At 31.5% G+C, this 20229-nt stretch overlaps 1 protein-coding gene and 1 long non-coding RNA gene across 2 annotated transcripts; both read left to right on the top strand.

Annotated features, from left to right (window-relative positions):
* Positions 1-6167: 6167 nt before the first annotated feature.
* LOC148619611 (uncharacterized) lies at positions 6168-7537 on the top strand. Its single transcript, XR_015921313.1, has 3 exons — positions 6168-6254; positions 7036-7105; positions 7452-7537. It is a non-coding gene; the product is annotated as an uncharacterized LOC148619611 (long non-coding RNA).
* A 551-nt stretch (positions 7538-8088) lies between these two features.
* LOC148619610 (ionotropic receptor coreceptor Ir25a-like) lies at positions 8089-19591 on the top strand. The gene is made up of 12 exons (XM_088576941.1): positions 8089-8325; positions 8700-8848; positions 9181-9327; positions 9653-9748; positions 10383-10445; positions 14098-14148; positions 14676-14762; positions 15886-16074; positions 16411-16717; positions 17203-17755; positions 18446-18647; positions 19312-19591. Exons 3-12 carry the CDS (start codon positions 9265-9267, stop codon positions 19519-19521), a joined length of 1821 nt encoding a protein of 606 aa, XP_088433067.1. The 5' UTR covers positions 8089-8325; positions 8700-8848; positions 9181-9264; the 3' UTR covers positions 19522-19591.
* Positions 19592-20229: the final 638 nt, after the last annotated feature.

The raw sequence follows: 20229 nt of genomic DNA, 5'->3' as shown, positions 1-20229 counted from the left end.
TTGGAACATTAGGCTACAAAATCTTTTATTCTCACGTTTTGAACGATTGAATCAGCACAATAACAGCAGTAGAGATCTTGTGTTTATTACTGCTGTCCACTATACTAATATTTAGATACACGTTAGCATTGATTAGATAAATATTTGATAAACAATGTATCACTTTCACTAAAAATCATTCGGTTAAATATTGACAAAAAAAATAACAAACCTCATTACTAATATTTAAAAAAAGAATGTTATATTTAAGAGTTCAACTAGAACAAAAGAACAAACAACATAACGACGGCGTGTCAAAACGAAAAGAAAAAGGGCGGTGTTTTAATTATTAAAATTTCAAAAGAGTTTACAACTACCGTTTTAAAGATTAAACTCTTAAGAGGTGGTAAATGAAAAGACATGTACTTTACATAACGCTATCCTGGGGTTCTGTCGACTCTTCATAGTTGCCAAATGTGATCTTTAATACGTCACAAGCAATTTATAAATGTAATTTGAAACAACTATGTTCTATTTTACGGACTTGTACTATTTTAACATGAGAAATGTGATAATGCTTTTTGTATTTGCTTGGCCCATGGTATAAATACATTATGAGTTTTATTTGGCAAATGACATACTGCACTGCATAATGTACTTTATTTGTAAAACCACTGTATTGCACAGTTTAAGTGTTAAACAACTGAATTTAAAAAAAAATAGTTGTTTAACATTTAATCTTGGAAAACATAACTGTTATTAAATATGTTTCGGTCCCATGATATACGATTGTTTGATGACTGTGTTGTCAATAGACCTTAAGTGAATTGTTCATATGTTTATACTCAATTTTGCTCAATTCTGAATTATGGCTATTGCTTAAAATATTTTGATAAGTAATGTCATTTATTTTGACTGTTGATTAACTAAACTTTAATACATGTTATGTACATGTTGTAGTTTTGTACAAATTGTAGTTTGTATAAAAAATTGTACAAATTGTAGTTTGTATAAAAAATTGTACAAATGGTAATTTGTATTCTCAGTTTATACAATTTATTATTATTTTTTAAAATATGTCTTATACCTTGAACAAAATTTAGTATTTCTTTTCTTAATTCACGGTTGGCCATTTATCAAACAGCCTATATTTAAATAGAAAATCATGCTTTAGGTAATATTATTTTGTTGAGTTTCATATAAATGTGTGATTTATTTCACTCATACATTTTGTGGTCAAGCAATCCTTTAAAATTGTCCTACATGCATAAAAGGCTTTTTTAATCCAGTTTTTGTTTTGAGATTATAATATATGAATGTTTTAAAGCAGGATGAAGATGTAGGGCATCAGGATATGAATATTGCCTAAAAGTATCAGCTTTGTTGTGACAACATAATAATGGATCAAAACATAGTAAAATGTATCAGTAGGAAAAAATATTTTGTGGCATTAGTTAATTGTAATGACGTGATCATGATTTCACCACAAGTATATTTAACAAAGCGTCATTTAACAAAAAATAGTGATAATTTTTAATTTGTTTTTCGGACACGTTTTTGTTCGGAAAACTATCCCACACCCACAAAACGCCTTTAAATTTTCAAATATGATGAATTATGTAATAATGAACTTATTCACTAAACATGACATTGTTTCTTGAGTGCGGACATAATTTACGTGTAATATTTATGACCAAAAAGTACAAAAAGTGACAAAATAACTGATTTTTGGTAATCTTCGGGCAATTTTTATATGCAAGTATTATCAGAAGTATTTATTTTATCTGTTTCTTTAATAATTCAAGTCTAAATTATTAATTAACACATTCCACACTTTATAACTAATTTTAGCTGTATATTTAGTCAAGCTTTTATAGCACCTTCTTTTCTTACAAAGTCGTGAAGTTATCTAGAAGTAAAACTTAAGTTTAATCTGTCCTAAATAAATGAACATACCATCTTAGCAGAAACCAAATTGATGCTGTAAATAGAATGGTCTCAATGTGGTCTCAACTCCATCTTCACATATTTCTTTATCTGGAGCTGTACGCAAACTTAAAAAAGCTGGTTGACAGTGTTACTTATTTAGCAGCTGTAAAAATTCAAAAATGCAAGTGCAAAAAGCAAAAAGTAATTTTTAATTCTCATTGCCATGATTTTGTGACAAGCTCTAATAAGTACTTTTCACAAAACTTTTGGTTTTTTGGTTGTTTTGTTGTTTTTGTTTTTGTTTTTTGTTTTGTTTTTGTTTTGTTTTTGTTTTTTTTTTGTATTTTTTATTTTTTTTTTATTTTTGTGTTTTGTTTTTTGATTTTCGTGTTTTTTTCTCTCTTTTGGTTACATTGTGTGAATATGTTTTCTTTCATATTTAAGTTAATTTGAGTTCGTACAGGGATATTGAAAAATTCTTCATTTTGAACAATTACAAATGAATGAAGTTTGAAATATTGTTCAAATCATAAGTGATTTTTGCTTATTCATTTGAAAAAGTAGAAAGAACTACGCTTACAGAAATATTTGATAATTTCCTAATACAACCAACGGGTAAGATGAAATATAAGACATTTACGACATTTTATATAATAAAATATAAAGACTTTCTTTGCATGCTATTCTGCATTGGCGTTCTTTTCATAAGATTATTTCAAAAGATAGAAATAGAATCAAACATCGACAGAAAATCCAAGACTTGGAAGTCGCAGATACAATCTTGTAAGACTTCAACGAGTAAGACTCGTACATCTGCATTTTCATAGATGTTAGATTCTTAAGTACCAATCTATTCAAAATTCATATTGTATAGATAATTCACGTTGTAGAAAAACGAAACGAACAAACGATGCATTTTCGTCTCCATGTGCTATATGTTGACGTAACAGTAGTCTTTCTACATTCAGATGTGTATTTTAAAAAAAAAAAACATACATTCATCTACCGCTACCAAAAACAAGCCAAATTAAAAAGAGAACCCTTGTGAGATGCCAATTTCATACACAATCTTTATAATTTTACATCAAAAGGAAAAGACAAGAATGACAAAATTTGAAATAAAACATTCACTGACAAGTAATATGAAATCAAATACATGATCTGACACATCAGTCCTCGAGATTGAGGACTTCAAGGCTAAACCACCTGACTGTTCTTGCAAAACCTCTCCATTCAAATATGGTCCTTCTGGTCACGTCGTTACGGGAGATTTAACCATTATCGAAAACGGATCTCTGCGTAATATCCTTTCTAAAGGTCCCAAGTACCGTGAACCACGCTCCATAAATTGGAATTATAACTTTAAAGCTCTTATGGATGCCGTGGAGGACTATGCGAGAAAATGGATAAAACGAGAAAAAGGAGACATTGATTCTCTGTCAGAGTGGTAAAAGGCCGTGAGGTCTTTAATTTTGAAACGAATGAAAGTTTAAGTAGGTCAATGAGTGCCAAGGCTACATCAATTTTCAAAGACCTCGATGTACCAAAAACATTGTTTACAATACATGACAAATATGTTGTCGTACCAGCAGACAAAGCCCAAAACAACATTGTTTTTGTCTGCAAAACGTTTTATATCCAATGTTTATTATCAGAGGTAGACGTAGAAAATAAAAGCAGGGATAAGACTTATACTGCTTCCACTCTCTCCAAAGAGGAGATTGTGGAAAACCATAAATCTGTGCTATCCTCTTTTGGTCTATCTACCAAGGACGATGATTGTGATTTACCGTCTATGTACTGGATTATTAAACTTCACAAGAATCCATACAAACAACGTTTCATAGCTGGATCTGCAAAATGTACCACCAAACCTCTTTCAAAATTTTTAACTTCTATACTCACAACTGTCAAAGAGGGTCTGCAGTCCTACCACAACACTTGTTACTGCAGTAGTGGTATTAATTCAATGTGGATCCTGAAAAATTCGAAAGATCTTTTGGAGACAATCAGTTCAAGACTATTATCTGAATATAATAGCATTAAAACCGATGATTTTTCAACACTGTGTACTTCTATTCCCCATACTCAGTTAAAATCCCGACTTAAAAACATTACACATCGTTGTTTTTCCAAAAAAGATGGTACACCTAGATACAAATATATAGTTCTTGGTAGAGCTTCCTTATACTTTGTAAGAAATAATTCCAAATCTTCTTCCAAATATACAGAGGAAGATGTTTACAAAATGCTGGAATTTTTAATCGACAACATATTTGTCCAGTGTGGTGGGCGTGTTTTTCAACAAACGATCGGCATTCCAATGGGTACAAATTGTGCTCCTTTACTTGCTGACCTATTCCTTCACTCTTATGAGGCGGACTTTATTGCTGATCTGCTCAGAAAGAAAGAATATCGTTTGGCTAGATCCTTTAATCTCAGTTTCCGCTATATAAAGATGACGTATTATCTTTAAACAATCATAATTTCGGGGATTTGATAAATCGCATCTACCCAAAAGAACTTGAGATAAAGGAAACTACAGACACTGTGAAGTCAGCCTCATATCTTGATTTACACTTAGAAATCGATGGTAAAGGAAAACTATTGACCACACTTTACGACAAACGTGATAACTTTTCATTCAGAATTGTCAACTTTCCTTTCATCTGTGGCAACATCCCTTCGGCTCCTGCGTATGGAGTGTTCATATCGCAACTCATATGTTATACCAGAGCTTACCGCAACTACGCAGACTTTTTGTATCGCGCTAGAACTCTAACAAATAGGCTTCTGGAACAGAGTTATGTTGCTACAAGATTGAAGTCATCACTACAGAAGTTTTATGGTTGTCATCATGAACTCGTGGATCGTTATGGTGTATCCATCAGCACCATGAAAACTGATTTATTCAACGGGTCGTAGTTTTCCTTTCCTCGTTTGTCTACCCCGGACTTAACTTTTTATGAGCAACTCGGTGGGTGTTTCTAGAAAAGCAGAGGATGCTTACCCTAACGGGTGCACCTGGTCCATGCTCCCAGTTTTTAGTGGAGTCCGATTTGCTCATTTACTTTTTTTACTTCGTATGTATTATTTTAGTTATTTTATGTTTTTTGTTTTGTATGTCTGTTTTTCATGTCTGGTCTTTGTCCCTGGATTACATTCTTTTGATTACCGCTATAACCTTGGTTCCCTAGATTACTCTTGCAAATGCTCATTGAAGGCTATACTGAAAAATCAACATTTCGATAGTCAGCAAATATTTTAGATACACAACTATAGCTGTCGAATTAAATCCTAAATAAACTCGAATAACAAATGCATAATCAGGTCATCATGTAGGTCATCATGTTATATCCCTTTATTTCAGTTTCAATGCATTTTCACTTATGTAAACTGCACAAATCTTCAGTCAAAGATGAGTTCGGTGTAAACTGATTTCAATATATCGGCTTGACAAAGTACTTCCTTGCAAAAAACGCAAATAATTATAAAGGTACAATGATATGTGGGTCGTTTGAAAAATTCCATTTCAAATACGACACAGCCAAAATATTTTCAAAACTTCCTTTTGACTTTTCAACATAGCGGTCATGACGCATCATATTCATTTTTAGAAAGTAATCTATGATTTCGTTTAAAAGGTTGGTAAGTTTTTCCATGTAAATAAGAATAATGAATAAGTGAACAATAGCCACGTTTAAAAGGTAAAAAAAGAACTAAATACAAATAAAATATATATAAACCGTAAACAAAAATAAAGAAGATGAGCCCGTAATTTTTTCCATGATCTTGTTCTCAAAACCTTTGTAGCAAGTAAAATTAAACGTTTGTTTGAGAATTGTATACGTCTCATATTTTACCTGCATGTATCTATCAATTTATCTTCATGTATTTTTCTCAAAGGAAAATGTAATATCAGAAAGGCAGACCACTAAGATTTACATTGCTCCCACGGTACCAAAATTTTCTAAAACATGTTGCAAGTTTATTCTTAATTATCCATATAAGCATGTGCACGTTTTAATCACTAATACATACTATATATATATATATGTGTGTGTGTGTGACCGTTGTTGTGTTCATTTTGTTGAAGTGGACCCTAACGCTATTTAGACCATCAAAACGAATATCAGTAACAGTAATACTAAATGAAGCATAATTTATTCTATCAATTATTGATGACTGTTTACTATCACTTTGTAATTTTGGAATCAATTTCTATAAAGCGTAAACGATACAACAAAGCATTCAATAGACCATTATGCCAGGTAGAAGTTAATGATAAATCATATGCCAGCAAATAGTGTGTATTTAATAAGGATATGATATTCATGAAACGTTCTGTATGTATTTTTCATTAGTTTTAAAGGATAACTTTACTATTTGTGATAGATTTCTTTTATAAATTTAACGACGTTGTAATGAATATGCACTGTTCTCTGTTCTAATAATACAGAAATCAATTATATTTTATGCATAATTGTTTCTGATGAAATGAATGTAATTTCTTTCTAAAACAGAAAGAAATGCCTTTTCTAGGATTTAGTTTTTTCCTTAGGTTTACTTCATTTGTTGCCAAATTAGCGTTGTCTAGCAAACTGGGGTTTCAGCAATTTTTTCACAAAGAGTATTGTTGACGCAGAAACAAATAATCATCTTAATTGCTGTTTTTTAGTTATACTTTATACTATTCAGCTTTAATGAGCACAAACTATTGGTATTAGCTCCGCTCAAATACGGAACTTTGTTTGATCAGGTTGATCGGGATAGAAAAAAAATTAAAAGGCAGTTGCTCTGGATAGATAGTATTATTTGGACTTAAAATTTGGTACTTTGTAAAAGACGTCATTCTGAATAATGAACCAATGTTCACCTATTAGAAAGCCACACATGAAACTGGCTTAAAACAAACTCAATCTCCATTTGCATCCCATAAATCACTTGTATAGTAAACAAACAAAATTCGAATTTTTGTCAACTTTATATTGGGAATTACGTAACTTCAATTCTCAAATGGCAACGTTTTAAAATAAAAGAAATGATTAACGTCAATGCTATGCTCTTTTAATTTCCTAAATAGAGTCCAATCAATTAAAACGATTAATTTATTATTGATCTTTAAAGCTGAAAGTGTAGAAGATGAAGACTTGGGAACAAAGTTTTATGGTTTTAGCAGCTGTACTGCTATCTAGAGGTTAGTTGGTATTTCTTTTACCTTCCATTACTATAATTAATCTTCTCCTTGTGGTTACATTATTTGAACGGTAAAACAATGCATTGTCCATTACTGGACATATTTACGCCATAAATATAAAATTTCTTGTTGAGTTACCTGAGTAATGGATTGAAAGTATAAAAGATAACACGTACAGATTTTAGCCTACAGCCTTCAATTTAATGTGTTTTTATGACAAAAATGTTTTTCGTTCAGTTAAGTCCACTAAGTAATTACCAAAACATTTTTTCTGAGAAACAAAACAGATGTCGATCAAATTGCATTGCTTACAGTGGTATGATATTGCATAAATATTCTTTTACAGGTTCTTTGAAATGTTGTTCTAGCAGCAACTTACCTACCGTTTTTCCTGTATCAGTATGTTACAACGAAACAAAAAGTATATGATAGCTAATTCTCCAAAAGTATACTTTTTGTCATGAAATGCAATGATGTGGTATTATAACTTTTTCAATTCTCTTAGAGTGGTTTTTGAAAATAATTAATGGCACGTAGTGAGATACATTTTAAGTTTGATTTTAGTATATGTCAGGGTTGCACAATATATTTTCTGCACATATAAATAATATGACGTCAGGCTATGAGTGACGGGGTATTTTATACTCAAATAAAATTGCTGATAAAGCACTGCTTTGTTGTTAAAATAGCACTATAGATAAGAATAATGCAAAATGTGGTTCATCTTTGGAAAGACTACATTTTTTATTTTTGATATTTTGTTTTAAAATCTTATAGTAAACAGAAATTAACTTGTGGCTTTTCATATAACCCCTGTTTATAGAAAAAAATCTATATATATAATGTACTTTAAAATTCAAAATTAAGGGAAATAACTCCGTAAACGACAAAATTTTACAAAGATTAAATCATTTATACAATAAAAATGCTTTTCTTTATTATAATAGAAATGTAAAATAGTTCTTTTTTTCTTACAGTAGAATTTTCTGTAGTTATAGTCAAAGACGATGGATCAACTTTGCGGAATAACATTAGTCATCACGAGATTGTTGTTACTAGTATCCGCGAAGTAGAAATAAAACCTTATTGTTTGTGGACTTGTAACGTGATCCAAATCAATAGTGTGGGATATTTGTATGCAAAATTACTCTACGAAATATATGATAAATGGAGCGTTCAACTAGATAATATTGCCATTATCGCAGATGTGAGATATAAAGGTATTTACACATGTTTCGATGTTATTGTTAAAACTGTACATATATCACCCAATACGGTTCATACTTAGTAACCACCACTGCCGATGGGTTAGCAGCTTCAATGACAAAGGGAAAAAAATCTTTGTAATAGTCCCTGTCATAATCAAATAACAAAATACCCCCCAAAAACAAACAAACAAAACACAAAACATTCGACATAACAAATACAGCAGCCATATCAACTGACAACTGTTTTAACTAATGATGTAATTCTTTAAACATTCTTAATGTTTAGTTCGTTTGACACAAAGCCATGATATAATTTACAGACGCTTTATCAAGGTTTATACGAATCTTTTCCAAGATATCTATATGACACTTTGCCTCTTTTCAAGGATTTGCAGAAGATATTATACTCAACATAAAAGACGGTTCCTCCATTTTGTATTATGACGAATATGGCAACATTCATAGCAACGTATACGCATCTAGAGCTTTCATTGTTATTGGAAGTGGGTCTTTTATTGATAATATTGTTGAAGAAGTGAGTATTTATTATATGGAACTGCATATGTTCCTATAGTAAAAATGCCCTTTCTGCACAAATATATAAAAAAAGAGCCAGTGCATTTATCTAGGGCCTTTGATGTTCATAAACCTGCTTTGCTCTTTTTGAGACAAAGCAAACCACACACACACACCAACTAACAAAATTTTACATTTGTTTGACAATATATGAACTTGATTACAAGTTTGATATAGTATTTTAAACCATTGCTAGTGTGTTCTTCTATTACAAAATTTTATTTACTAACGCATATGTAATCTAAGTTTTTTTTTCTGAAACTTGCATTCTTCTTGTATTGTACTTTCCAGGCGTCCAGAATCAACCTAATATCTCGAAGTAACTCATGGTTTTTACTGCCAACAGAAGGAAAAATTTCACAAATATGTACAAAAATGTATGAGAGATTCAATATGTTTATTATAAAAGATGACTATGGTGATAGCCTTTCCACTGCGGTTAGTTAGTGTAATTTACATATAACCATATGATGAAATTTATTTAGTAATTTAACAAACCGACTAGGCTTTATATTTTCAATTTTTTTATGAAAGCAAGAACAAATGTTCCCAAGGTGTAGTACTTTTTGACTATATATAAATTGTGTTTCAATATTTTTTAAAAAAAAAAAGCTTAATAAGGAATAATTCATTTTTTACATTTTCTTGTGTTTAGTATTGCGAAAATAAGTTTGTGAAAAGATGTTTTTACATCATTTTACTGTACCTGCCATTCGTTGTCGCCTTAAATATAGAACTAACAAAAGTATACCTTCATTATTAGATAAATATATCACAAGAGCGGTATAATACATCAGTATGTACAGACAACACAACTCTTTATTCATCACAAGATATAATCCGGTCATACATTAATAATGTACGTATCATTATTTAAGTAGTACTCCCGCTACGAATCATGCAAAATATGATTCATGGGTAAAAGCTTACATATTTTTATTTTTTATATTTTGTTTATATCGCCACAGTAAACATAAAAAAACATTCTCTTTTTCATATTACTCGTATTCTTAGGAGATAAAAATTATATAGAATGCACTGTAGACATCAAAATTAAGGGAGATAATTCTGTAAATGACATTCAAATACAATAGAATCTATTGGATTTTCAATTCTCATAATCTCCTAATAGCAGACAGATTGGAATGAATAATTACACATTTCATAATATAAACCCATAACACAACTTAATTACAAAAATAAAAATATGTAGCCTTTTTGGTGGTGTATCACATTTTTCAGATTTCGCATGATTCTTATAGAGACAGCTACTTATTTTTTAAAAGCTGATTCCAAGGTGTATGCATATATAACACAATCTTTTATTAGCTATGAAATAGAGGGGCAAGAAAAAGTGGTAAGAGAGATAGAGCATTGTTTGGTATTTAGATTGGTTAATTTCATAATTCTTATTTACATATAAGACAAGCCTTTAACAGTAACTGTTGACAAAATGCAAAGTTTGAATACGTGTTACATATTTTATTTTCAAGACCTTCGCATTTTCGCCAGTTACATTTTCAATACAACCACTGGATAATAAAAGTACTGCTGAAGTAAGTTGATTTAACTTAGAAAGTATTTATTTATTTGTTATATGAACTAAAATATTAAGTAGCACTCCAGATAAGGTTCATGCAAAATATGATTTATCTTTGAAATACTACATATTTTTACTTTTGATATTTTGTTTAAAATCTTATAGTAAACAGAAATTAACTTGTGGCTTTTCATATAACCCCTGCTTTTAGGAGAAAAAAATATATATAATGTACTGTAAAATTCAAAATTAAGGGAAATAACTCTGTAAATTACACTAAAATGCTATAGAAACTGTTAGATATTCAATGTGGATAATCTCATAACAGTAGACAGATTAGAATAAATGATTATACACTTTATCATATAGACCTATAAAGCATCTTAATAACAAAAAAAAATATGTATCCTGTTTTAGGGTGTATCACATACTACAGAATTTGCAAGATTCTTACAAAGACTGCTACTTAAATGCAATACTCTCATACAAACGTCATATAGAATACAGCATGAATTCACTGTTGTCTTGTAAGAATGTGGTGTCCCCAGATGGGAATCTTAGCACGGTCACATCTGGTATGGAGGTGCACAAGAACGATTAAACAAAAGAATGTGCGGTCATCGTTCTGGAATTAACACCACCAAATTCCCGACAGTTTATCAACACTTTAATCAACAAGAATATTCCATACTCCCTGTGAAAGTTCGTATTTTAGAAAAATATTACCATCCTACGAACAGTACCGTTCTAAGTAAAAACTATCGTAGGATAAGAGAGGAGTACTGGATACGCAGACTAGGTACTGCAATACCTTGCGGATACAATGACAACATCAAAAGTATAGGAAACCTTTAAAGCCAATATAACAATAGCATAAATGTGACGAATTTATTCGACAAAAATCCAAGACGGGAAAGGAGTCATGGCCATCGCCACTATACGTCACCTACGTTACATGAGGTCTCCATAGATGGTCTGCTCTATTTCATACAAAGACCTCTCACATTATTCATCACATTAGAACCAAACTTTATTCTATACTTCTCACACTACTACATTCCCTTTACAAAAACGTCTTGACACTCCTGTTTCGGACCCCACCTCATCATTATACAGACTTGTTGCCATCATTTTGGATATTGGTTTCCACAGACTCTTTATACCAGTTTATGTGAAAAGATAAAGAAAAACAATCATTTCTTCCACTACCGTTTGTCAACAAAGGTATAGATGCAATTAATTTGGCTACCATCCTCACAAAAACGTTTCCAAAATAATTCCCCCATATTTCAAAGACAAATCCATACCAATTATTTCATATTGCTATACTCCACCCATTGCATCCAAAATTTTCTATTTTAAAAGGTATTGCAGAACCTCGAGATTGAGGACTTCAAAGCTAAACCACCTGACTGTTCTTGCAAAAACTCTCCATTCAAATATGGTCCTTCTGGTCACGTCGTTACGGGATATTTAACTATCATCGAAAACGAATCTCTGCGTAATATCCTTTCTAAAGGTCCCAAGTACCGTGAACCATGCTCCATAAATTAGAATTATAGCTTTAAAGTTCTTATGGATGCCGTGGAGGACTATGCGAGAAAATGGATAAAACGAGAACAAGAAGACATTGATTCTCTGTCAGAGTGGTAAAAGGCCGCGAGGTCTTTAATTTTGAAACGAATGAAAGTTTAAGTAGGTCAATGAGTGCCAAGGCTACATCAATTTTCGAAGACCCCGATGTATCAAAACATTGTCTACTATACATGACAAATATGTTGTCATACCAGCAGACAAAGCCCAAAACAACATTGTTTTTGTCTGCAAAACGTTTTATATCCAATGTTTATTATCAGAGGTAGACGTAGAAAATAAAAGCAGGGATAAGACCTATACTGCTACCACACTCTGCAAAGAAGAGATTGTGGAAAACCATAAATCTGTGCTATCCTCTTTTGGTCTCTCTGCCAAGGACGATAATTGTGATTTACCGTCTATGTTCTGGATTCCTAAACTCAACAAGAATCCATACAAACAACGTGTCATAGCTGGATCTGCAAAATGTTCCACCAAACCTCTTTCAAAACTTTTAACTTTTATATTCACAACTGTCAAAGAGGGTCTGCAGTCCTACCACAACACTCGTTACTACCGTAGTGGTATTAATTCAATGTGGATCCTGAAAAATTCGAAAGATCTTTTAGAAACAATCAGTTCAAGACCATAATCTGAATATAACAGCATTAAAACCTATGATTTTTCAACACTGTATACTTCTATTCCCCATACTCAGTTAAAATCCCGACTTAAAAACATTATACATCATTGTTTTTTTTCCAAAAAAAGATTGTACACCTAGATACAAATATATAGTTCTTGGTAGAGATTCCTCATACATTGTGAGAAATAATTCCAAATCCTCTTCCAAATATACAGAGGAAGATGTTTACAAAATGCTGGAATTTTTAATCAACAACATATTGTCCAATGTGGTGGACTTGTTTTTCAACAAACGATCGGCATTCGAATAGGAGCAAATTGTGCTCTTTTACTTGCTGACTTATTCCTTCACTTTTATGAGGCTGACTTTATAGCTGATCTAATCCGAAAGAAAGAATATCGTTCAGCTAGATCCTTTAATCTCAGTTTCCGCTATATGGATGACGTATTATCTTTAAACAATGCTAATTTCGGTGATTTGATACATCACATCTACGCCAAATAACTTGAGATAAAGGACACTGTGAAGTCAGCCTCATATCTTGACCTACACTTAGAAATCGACGGTAAAGGAAAACTATTGACCAAACTTTACGACAAACGTGATGACTTTTCATTCAGAATTGTCAACTTTCCTTTCATCTGTGGCAACATTCCTTCGGCATCTGCGTATGGAGTTTCATATCACAACTCATACGTTATGCCAGAGCTTACCGCAACTACGCAGACTTTTTGTATCGCGCTAGAACTCTAACAAATAGGCTTCTGGAACAGAGTTATGTTGCTACAAGATTGAAGTCATCACTACAGAAGTTTTATGGTTGTCATCATGAACTCGTGGACCGTTACGATGTATCCATCTGCACCATGAAAACTGATTTATTCAACGGGTCACAGTTTATCTTTCCTCGTTTGTCTACCCTGGACTTGACTTTTTATGAGCAACTCGACGGGTGTTTCTAGAAATGCAGAGGACGCTTACCTACCGGTGCACCTGGTCCATGCTCCCAGTTTTTAGTGGAGTCCGAGTTGCTCATTTGTATGCAGTACTTAGAAATAACGTTCAGGAATGCATGTAACATTCTAATGTTTGGCGGAAAGGGACAAATTAAATGAACGTATTCTTGTTTGTATTTTAAAATAGAAATACACAAGTTTGGCTTACTTTTCATCTTCTGCACTGAAAACTTTACTGGCATAAGATGACATCGTTTTGGAACTTATACAAGAATAGGAGAAATATTTATCCAGAATGAGTAAATTTAAAATTTTCAAATTCTTCTCTGTGCCAAAAGCCTATGTTTAATTATTCAATCACATTTGTATAATCCAAATACATTATACTTTATTTATATATCAGTATGTTAATTTCTATTCTTGATATAGTTTTGCCTTATCATCACACCAGATTTACCATTATAGTGCAAGTGTGAATTTTTTAATTTCAGGTGCTGATATTTACTACAGCACATAGTTTTCATCTGACAGAATCAACCAATGTAAGATCTAATTTATTATAACTAAAATAAGTGACCATAAATAAAAATGATTTCAGTCCTCTAGTACAAGGTTGTGAATTAGGTGGAAGAAGGGAAATTAAAACATGACTTTAACATAAATGTCATCTAAATTAACAAAATATTGAGACACGAACATGAAATATCCTGAATGATGGTTGTCCTAAGATATTCAACGGTTTGCTTCATAAGTTATCAACAAAAGTTTGGTCATGATCTGGTGACTAAAAATCAAAATTTCTCATTTTTAAAAAAATATCAATAAAGCAACACAAATTATTAAACGAAATACAGGAACTTAAAAACCAAATTGCATGTCATATGTTAATCATAGTCTAAAGATTATATTTATAAACAAACCACAATGGATTGCATTGTAACTCGAAATGTACAGTTCCTTCCAATTTCATTCTGTTGAGAAGAGTTTGCAAATATCTAGAAGATCAGAATAAATAATTGACGAGTAACTTTTTTTAAAATTTTTATTTCGATTTTTCTTCTTTCTACAGAACGACGTGAGTTTTAATTTTAGTTCAGGTGCTTTCAACCTACAAAAACCGCAGCTTGAACCAATGGTCAGGATAGCAGTTGTTCATGTAAGTTTATTTATAAATGTTGAATAGTGGATTTTATTACTTTTGTTGTTTTAATAGCTTACTTTAAGGTGTTTTTACACTTGTTGAAGACATTTTGTAATTGATCTCTGTAAGTATATACTACTATTATAAAAGTTATACGATGGAGCATTTGTTGCGTTTCGTCGTATTTTTGTCTAGTGTAAATTTTACATATTCGATGCATGAATTTTGCATATCATTATTATCATGAGAAGATGCTGTGTTCTTGAAAGATTTCATTGATTAAAAAAATAAACAATATGCTCTTAGAAAAGTTTTTTACTATAAATTCCTTAAAAAATATAATGATGTTCGTTTTAAATAACAACCAGATCAATGAACTAAGAGCAGAGCAGTAAATGGTCGTTAATGAATTAGGTCTTAGTTTGTGTTTGTCAAGTTGTACTAAGTACCTTCATAGTTAGCAGTTACTGTATTACCTCTAAGACGGCCCTCTCTCTGTACAGAATATAACTGATATTGTTAAAACAACGGATCTGGGTAAAGCGTCATTCTTTCCCGTTGACTACTGCTTCTTGGCTATGAGGAGCATATTAGAAACCTAGTTCATCGTGTTGTTTTGTATAAAACTATACAATATTAAATACCTACCAAAGAATACGTAAAGCCACAAATATTGATGAACTAATAAGTACTTGCCATAATAAGAATTATTGAAATGAATAAGGCATTTGATAACGGAGGAAATAAAACGACTTCTAGTGCTTCAGTTAACACCACAAATTAACCAATTTAAATGCTTAAATATTTCAAAATTTCATTTTCGCGACATTATCTTAAATAGTTAAATGATTAAATGATTGCTTTATAAATTATGAATGATATTTACCGCCGAAACGATATAGATTGTAGAGAGTCATCATTTATTAATGTAATGGCTATTCAAATGGTGTTTAATGATTTATAATGATTACAGACGCCGTGGAACGCTTGAACATATATAAATAAATATGAATATGAATACGTTAGAATTAGTATTTATAACCAAAAATAAAAACAAAACAAAACAAAACAAACATGGGTAAGAAAATATGCATGAAAGCTCCAAACAAAAAGTAACTGATTAAGAATTTACTTTCAGGAACCACCATATGTATTTAAACAGACAGAAAACAATCGAAATATCTATATAGGGTATTTGATAGACATTTTAGATAAAATTGCCAAACTTGAGAATTTTAGTTATATTCTGCAAGACTGTACTGGTGGGATCCATGGTTCGCATAGCAAAACCGGTTGGTCTGGCTGTATCAGTGATCTTGTACAACATGTATGTAATATGTATATTCCACATACTTAGTATTGCAAGGAGGGGAATCTTTTTACTTAACTAAAGTTTCATGATGCATCAGCATTATGAAACAGGTTGCGAAAAAAGATCACTTTTAAAAACATTCTAAGCATTATTTTCATATTAAAGTTTGGAAGGTGCGAGCTAGTTTTGAAAGATGCAATTTTGTACAGAACCATTTGTATTAAAAAATTTACAAATCACAAGAAATCTATCAATTAATCAAAAACAAACAAACAAACAAACGCAAAATAAAAGACTAAGGGACAACATTTATAAAATTGTGTGTTTATATTACGTGTTTTCATTTTGTAGAAATCTGACATGATATTAACACCACTTGCAGTAACCTCTCAGAGAGAAAAAGTTGTTGACTTTATTTCACCTTATTTAGGAGTGAATGGTATACAAATCATCAGAAAAAAGAAAGTCCCGTCTAGCTTTTTCTTCATCAATGTTTTTACAGTTCCTGTTTGGCTTTTTTCCGTAGCTGTTATGTTCATTACAAGTTGTCTTGTTTATCTGTTTCAACGATTCAGAGATAGTGACGATAACTTATATATAAAGAAAGCATCAGTTGGCGACGCAGTATGGTTTGTTGTTTCATCACTTTGTTTTGAAGGTAAACATCACTACAGAAGTTTTATGATCACCATCATGAACTCGTAGATCGTTACGATGTATCCATCTGCACCATGAAAACTGATTTGTTCATCTTGTCATAGTTTTCCTTTCCTCTTACGTCTACACCGGACTTGATTTTTTATGAGCAACTCGGCGGATGTTCTAGGAAAGCATAGGTCGTTTATCCTACCGGTGCACCTGGTCATGTTCCCAGTTTTTAGTGGAGTCCGAGTTGCTCATTTGCTTTTGTTTCTTTGTATGTATTATTTTAGTTACTTAATGTTCTTTGTTGTGTATGTCTGTTTTCCATTTTTGGTCTTTGTCCTTGGATTGGATTCTTTTGATTTCTACTAGAACCTTGGTTCCCTTGATTACTCTTAAAAAAGCAACCCTGATCTAAACTGCTAAATTTAATAACAGACATAGAATAGGTCTTTATCTGAGAAGTAAAGGTCTTTCACTTTGTAAATATTTATATTTTAGGTTTAGATGAGGGTTGGTTGACTGGAATTGGGAGATTCTTAGTTGCCGGATACTGGTTTTTCTGTACAATAATGATGGCATGCTTTACTGCAAACATGGCGGCATTTCTGACAAACATTAGACTTGAAGACGATAGTAGTAATGTACATGACAGACTGAAAAGTAAAATTATTAATTTTACTATCGTCAAAGATTCACCAGAACACGTATATATCAAGAATATAGCAGATATCGAGGAGAGTTTTATAAATATTTGGAAGGAGAACATGTACTGTTTCTCGACTGGTGATAATTACACAGTATGGACTTTTCCATTTAATGCTATGTATAGTAAAATAGTTAAGCATTTAGAGAACCACAACCTCCCGACATCTATTCCATCAGCATTAAAATTACTAAATGTGGATTATGAATTGATTGTGGACTCAAAAGTTGCTTCTTATTACCACAACACTGATTGTAGTCTAGAGATTTCGTCGAATCCTATTGCAACACATCCAGTAGGACTTGCCGTATCACAAGGATCGCCTTACAAGGAACGCATATCGAAAAGGTTTGTATTCTATTTTTGAATTTCTTAATCTAATACATGTACATAAGTCCTTCACCTGGTTTGATAACAAGGAGATTAATATTAAGATTTTATTGTTAGACAGTTACATTCTCCATTGGAAATATAGGAATGTCGAAGTAAAGAAATTCGTTAATATAAGACAACCGGATACACCACATCAAACAACACATATACTTATCACAAAGAAAATTAAAGTACGCTCTAAAAATGAGCAACTCACCACAAAAGTGTGAGTTCTTCCTGATTATTGCCATGGTTTGCCATGTCAACTTAGCTATGTTGTCAGTTGTAAATGAAAGAACATTTTTTGACAAGATGGAGCTTTTTTGTCAAATTTGTAAACAAATCTCGTAAAAGGAAAAAGGCAGGGGTCTAAGTTTTTGTAGTGTCCTTAATTTTAACTTTAACAAACAAACAAGTACGATAAATTGTCCAAATATATCAAATATACATTGTCACAGATAATTTGCTATTTGCCACTCTTGTATAAAGAAACAATAGTATTTAGCCGAAGGTCTGGTGAACAAAGGAAAACTAAGCAGATTCGACGACTGTTTTCTGCATTCAATGAATGTCTGCGTACATGTATTTATAAAATATGTTGCGTTGAAAATGTATGTACCTATTTTTAATGTAAAAAAATATTTCTGTTTTATGTGTATTTTGAAGCCTACTAATATTAGAGCACAACCAGGAAATTGATTATCTAAGACGAAAATGGTGGAAAGTTGACTCCTGTGGTCATAACATAGAAGGACCACTTTCTCTAGATACACTTAAAGGAACTTTTTACGTTTTACCGCTCGGATTGATTACTTCTTTCCTTATTCTCGGAGTTGAAGTGGTGTTTGCAAAAATAAGAACGAAGAAGGTATACATACATTTGAATTTTAAGGTTTTGATATTAGACAAAAAATCAAGAGCATGGACATTATAAATAGCTATTCAACTTTTTTTCTTGAAAAATAAGCCAGCACATTTATATAACCTTTAACCTGGTATTTCAATTCACAACGTTAATATGCTTTCAAAATGTTTTTTCTAACATCTATTTATCCGTTCGCTGTGCATTTTGATATGCGGCATATCTTTGTACAAGGCCTTGTAAATTATCACTATCACATGAAACTGAGTATATTGAATATACAGGAAGTGCATTAATATTCAATGTTTTTATTATCCCTGTCAAATACTTATTGCATGTCTGATGAATGAGTGTTACTTATTTTTGGATAATAATTAAATATCATTTTAGACAATTTCATATACAACTTCTGGTTCAGATATACAATTTTCATACCAACCAGCAGGATATTTCTTTTTAAATTTCCATATACTTTCTCGATATACGTGATGCATCATCATCAAATATTTTATTTTAAATAACTATTGTTAAATAAGAAAACGACTACCTAAAATCAATACATAATAAATACAGAATTGGCTTTGAATAATCGATTCAAAGGAACGAACTTGTACTTGTTTTATATCACAGAGCTCTAAATAATGTCTAATTTGTATCCTTTGTTTTGTAGATTGTGCACAACAAAACGGCGAAAATATCGCCAAAAAGATCAATTTCCAAGTCATCTGTCAGTAAAATTGCCAAGACTCGCAAATTGTCTGAACGTCAGGCAAAATATACCTCTAACTATGAAGACACTTGTCATGAAGTACATACAATAAGTCACGAAATAACCAACATTGAACAAATAGATTTAGATGACACAGAAGTTTATATTTAATAAAAGGGTTGTTTGGATTAGTTTTTCTTATAGTATAATTCACGTCTGTAAATATATACAGTAACAATATTATTTTACAAGGCAGTATTTTAGGGATTTGATTTGTTCCCATCTGTAAATGAATACAGTAACAAAGTTTTTTTTACAACGGCAGTGTTTAATGGATATGATTTGTATAGTTATGTCTATTTCTGTGATTTGTATGTTCCTCTATGTAAAGTTTCTTTAAGGTATATATGTTAACTTTTTTTAGATTCTCTCTCTCTCTCTCTCTCTCTCTCTCTCTCTCTCTCTCACAAACACACACACACACACACACACACACACACACACACACACCTTATATATAGGATCTGTTTAGATATCGAGTTGATCATGGAAATTCCGTCGAGAGAATAATATAGTTTGATGTCGAATCTTGCGAAGTGTGAAAATCGATTAAATATATTACTCCTAGAAAACACCCTCAATTTTTTTCAATATGTTTTTTTTCCAAACTTAGTAAACGAAAAAGTATATTAGTTTTTTTTTCGTTTTCTTTCCACCAAAATCATCTATTTATTACATATTTTTTTGTAGATTTAAAATATTTCTATTTAAATCTCTGTTGTTGTATGTTTCATGCGTACAGTAGTAGTAGTAGTAGTAGTAGTGCTGTTATAGTATCTAGTCGCTTCTATTTAGAGCAACTGTGTTGACTGTGGTATA

This window comes from Perna viridis, chromosome 4 (assembly GCF_037379345.1).
Source record: "Perna viridis isolate PV_CMFRI_1.1 ecotype Kerala chromosome 4, ASM3737934v1, whole genome shotgun sequence".
Lineage (NCBI taxonomy): Eukaryota > Metazoa > Mollusca > Bivalvia > Mytilida > Mytilidae > Perna > Perna viridis.
This window is presented reverse-complemented; position numbering and strand designations above follow the sequence as displayed.

What these genes read in the sequence shown, in the direction of transcription:
- LOC148619610 (XM_088576941.1), top strand. Translation starts at nt 9,265, where the DNA reads ATGTATGAGAGATTCAATATGTTTATTATAAAAGATGACTATGGTGAT. An exon ending in GTGATAGCCTTTCCACTGCG is followed by an intron (nt 9,328 to 9,652) that starts GTTAGTTAGTGT and finishes CTTCATTATTAG; the next exon opens with ATAAATATATCACAAGAGCG. An exon ending in TCAGGATAGCAGTTGTTCAT is followed by an intron (nt 14,763 to 15,885) that starts GTAAGTTTATTT and finishes ATTTACTTTCAG; the next exon opens with GAACCACCATATGTATTTAA.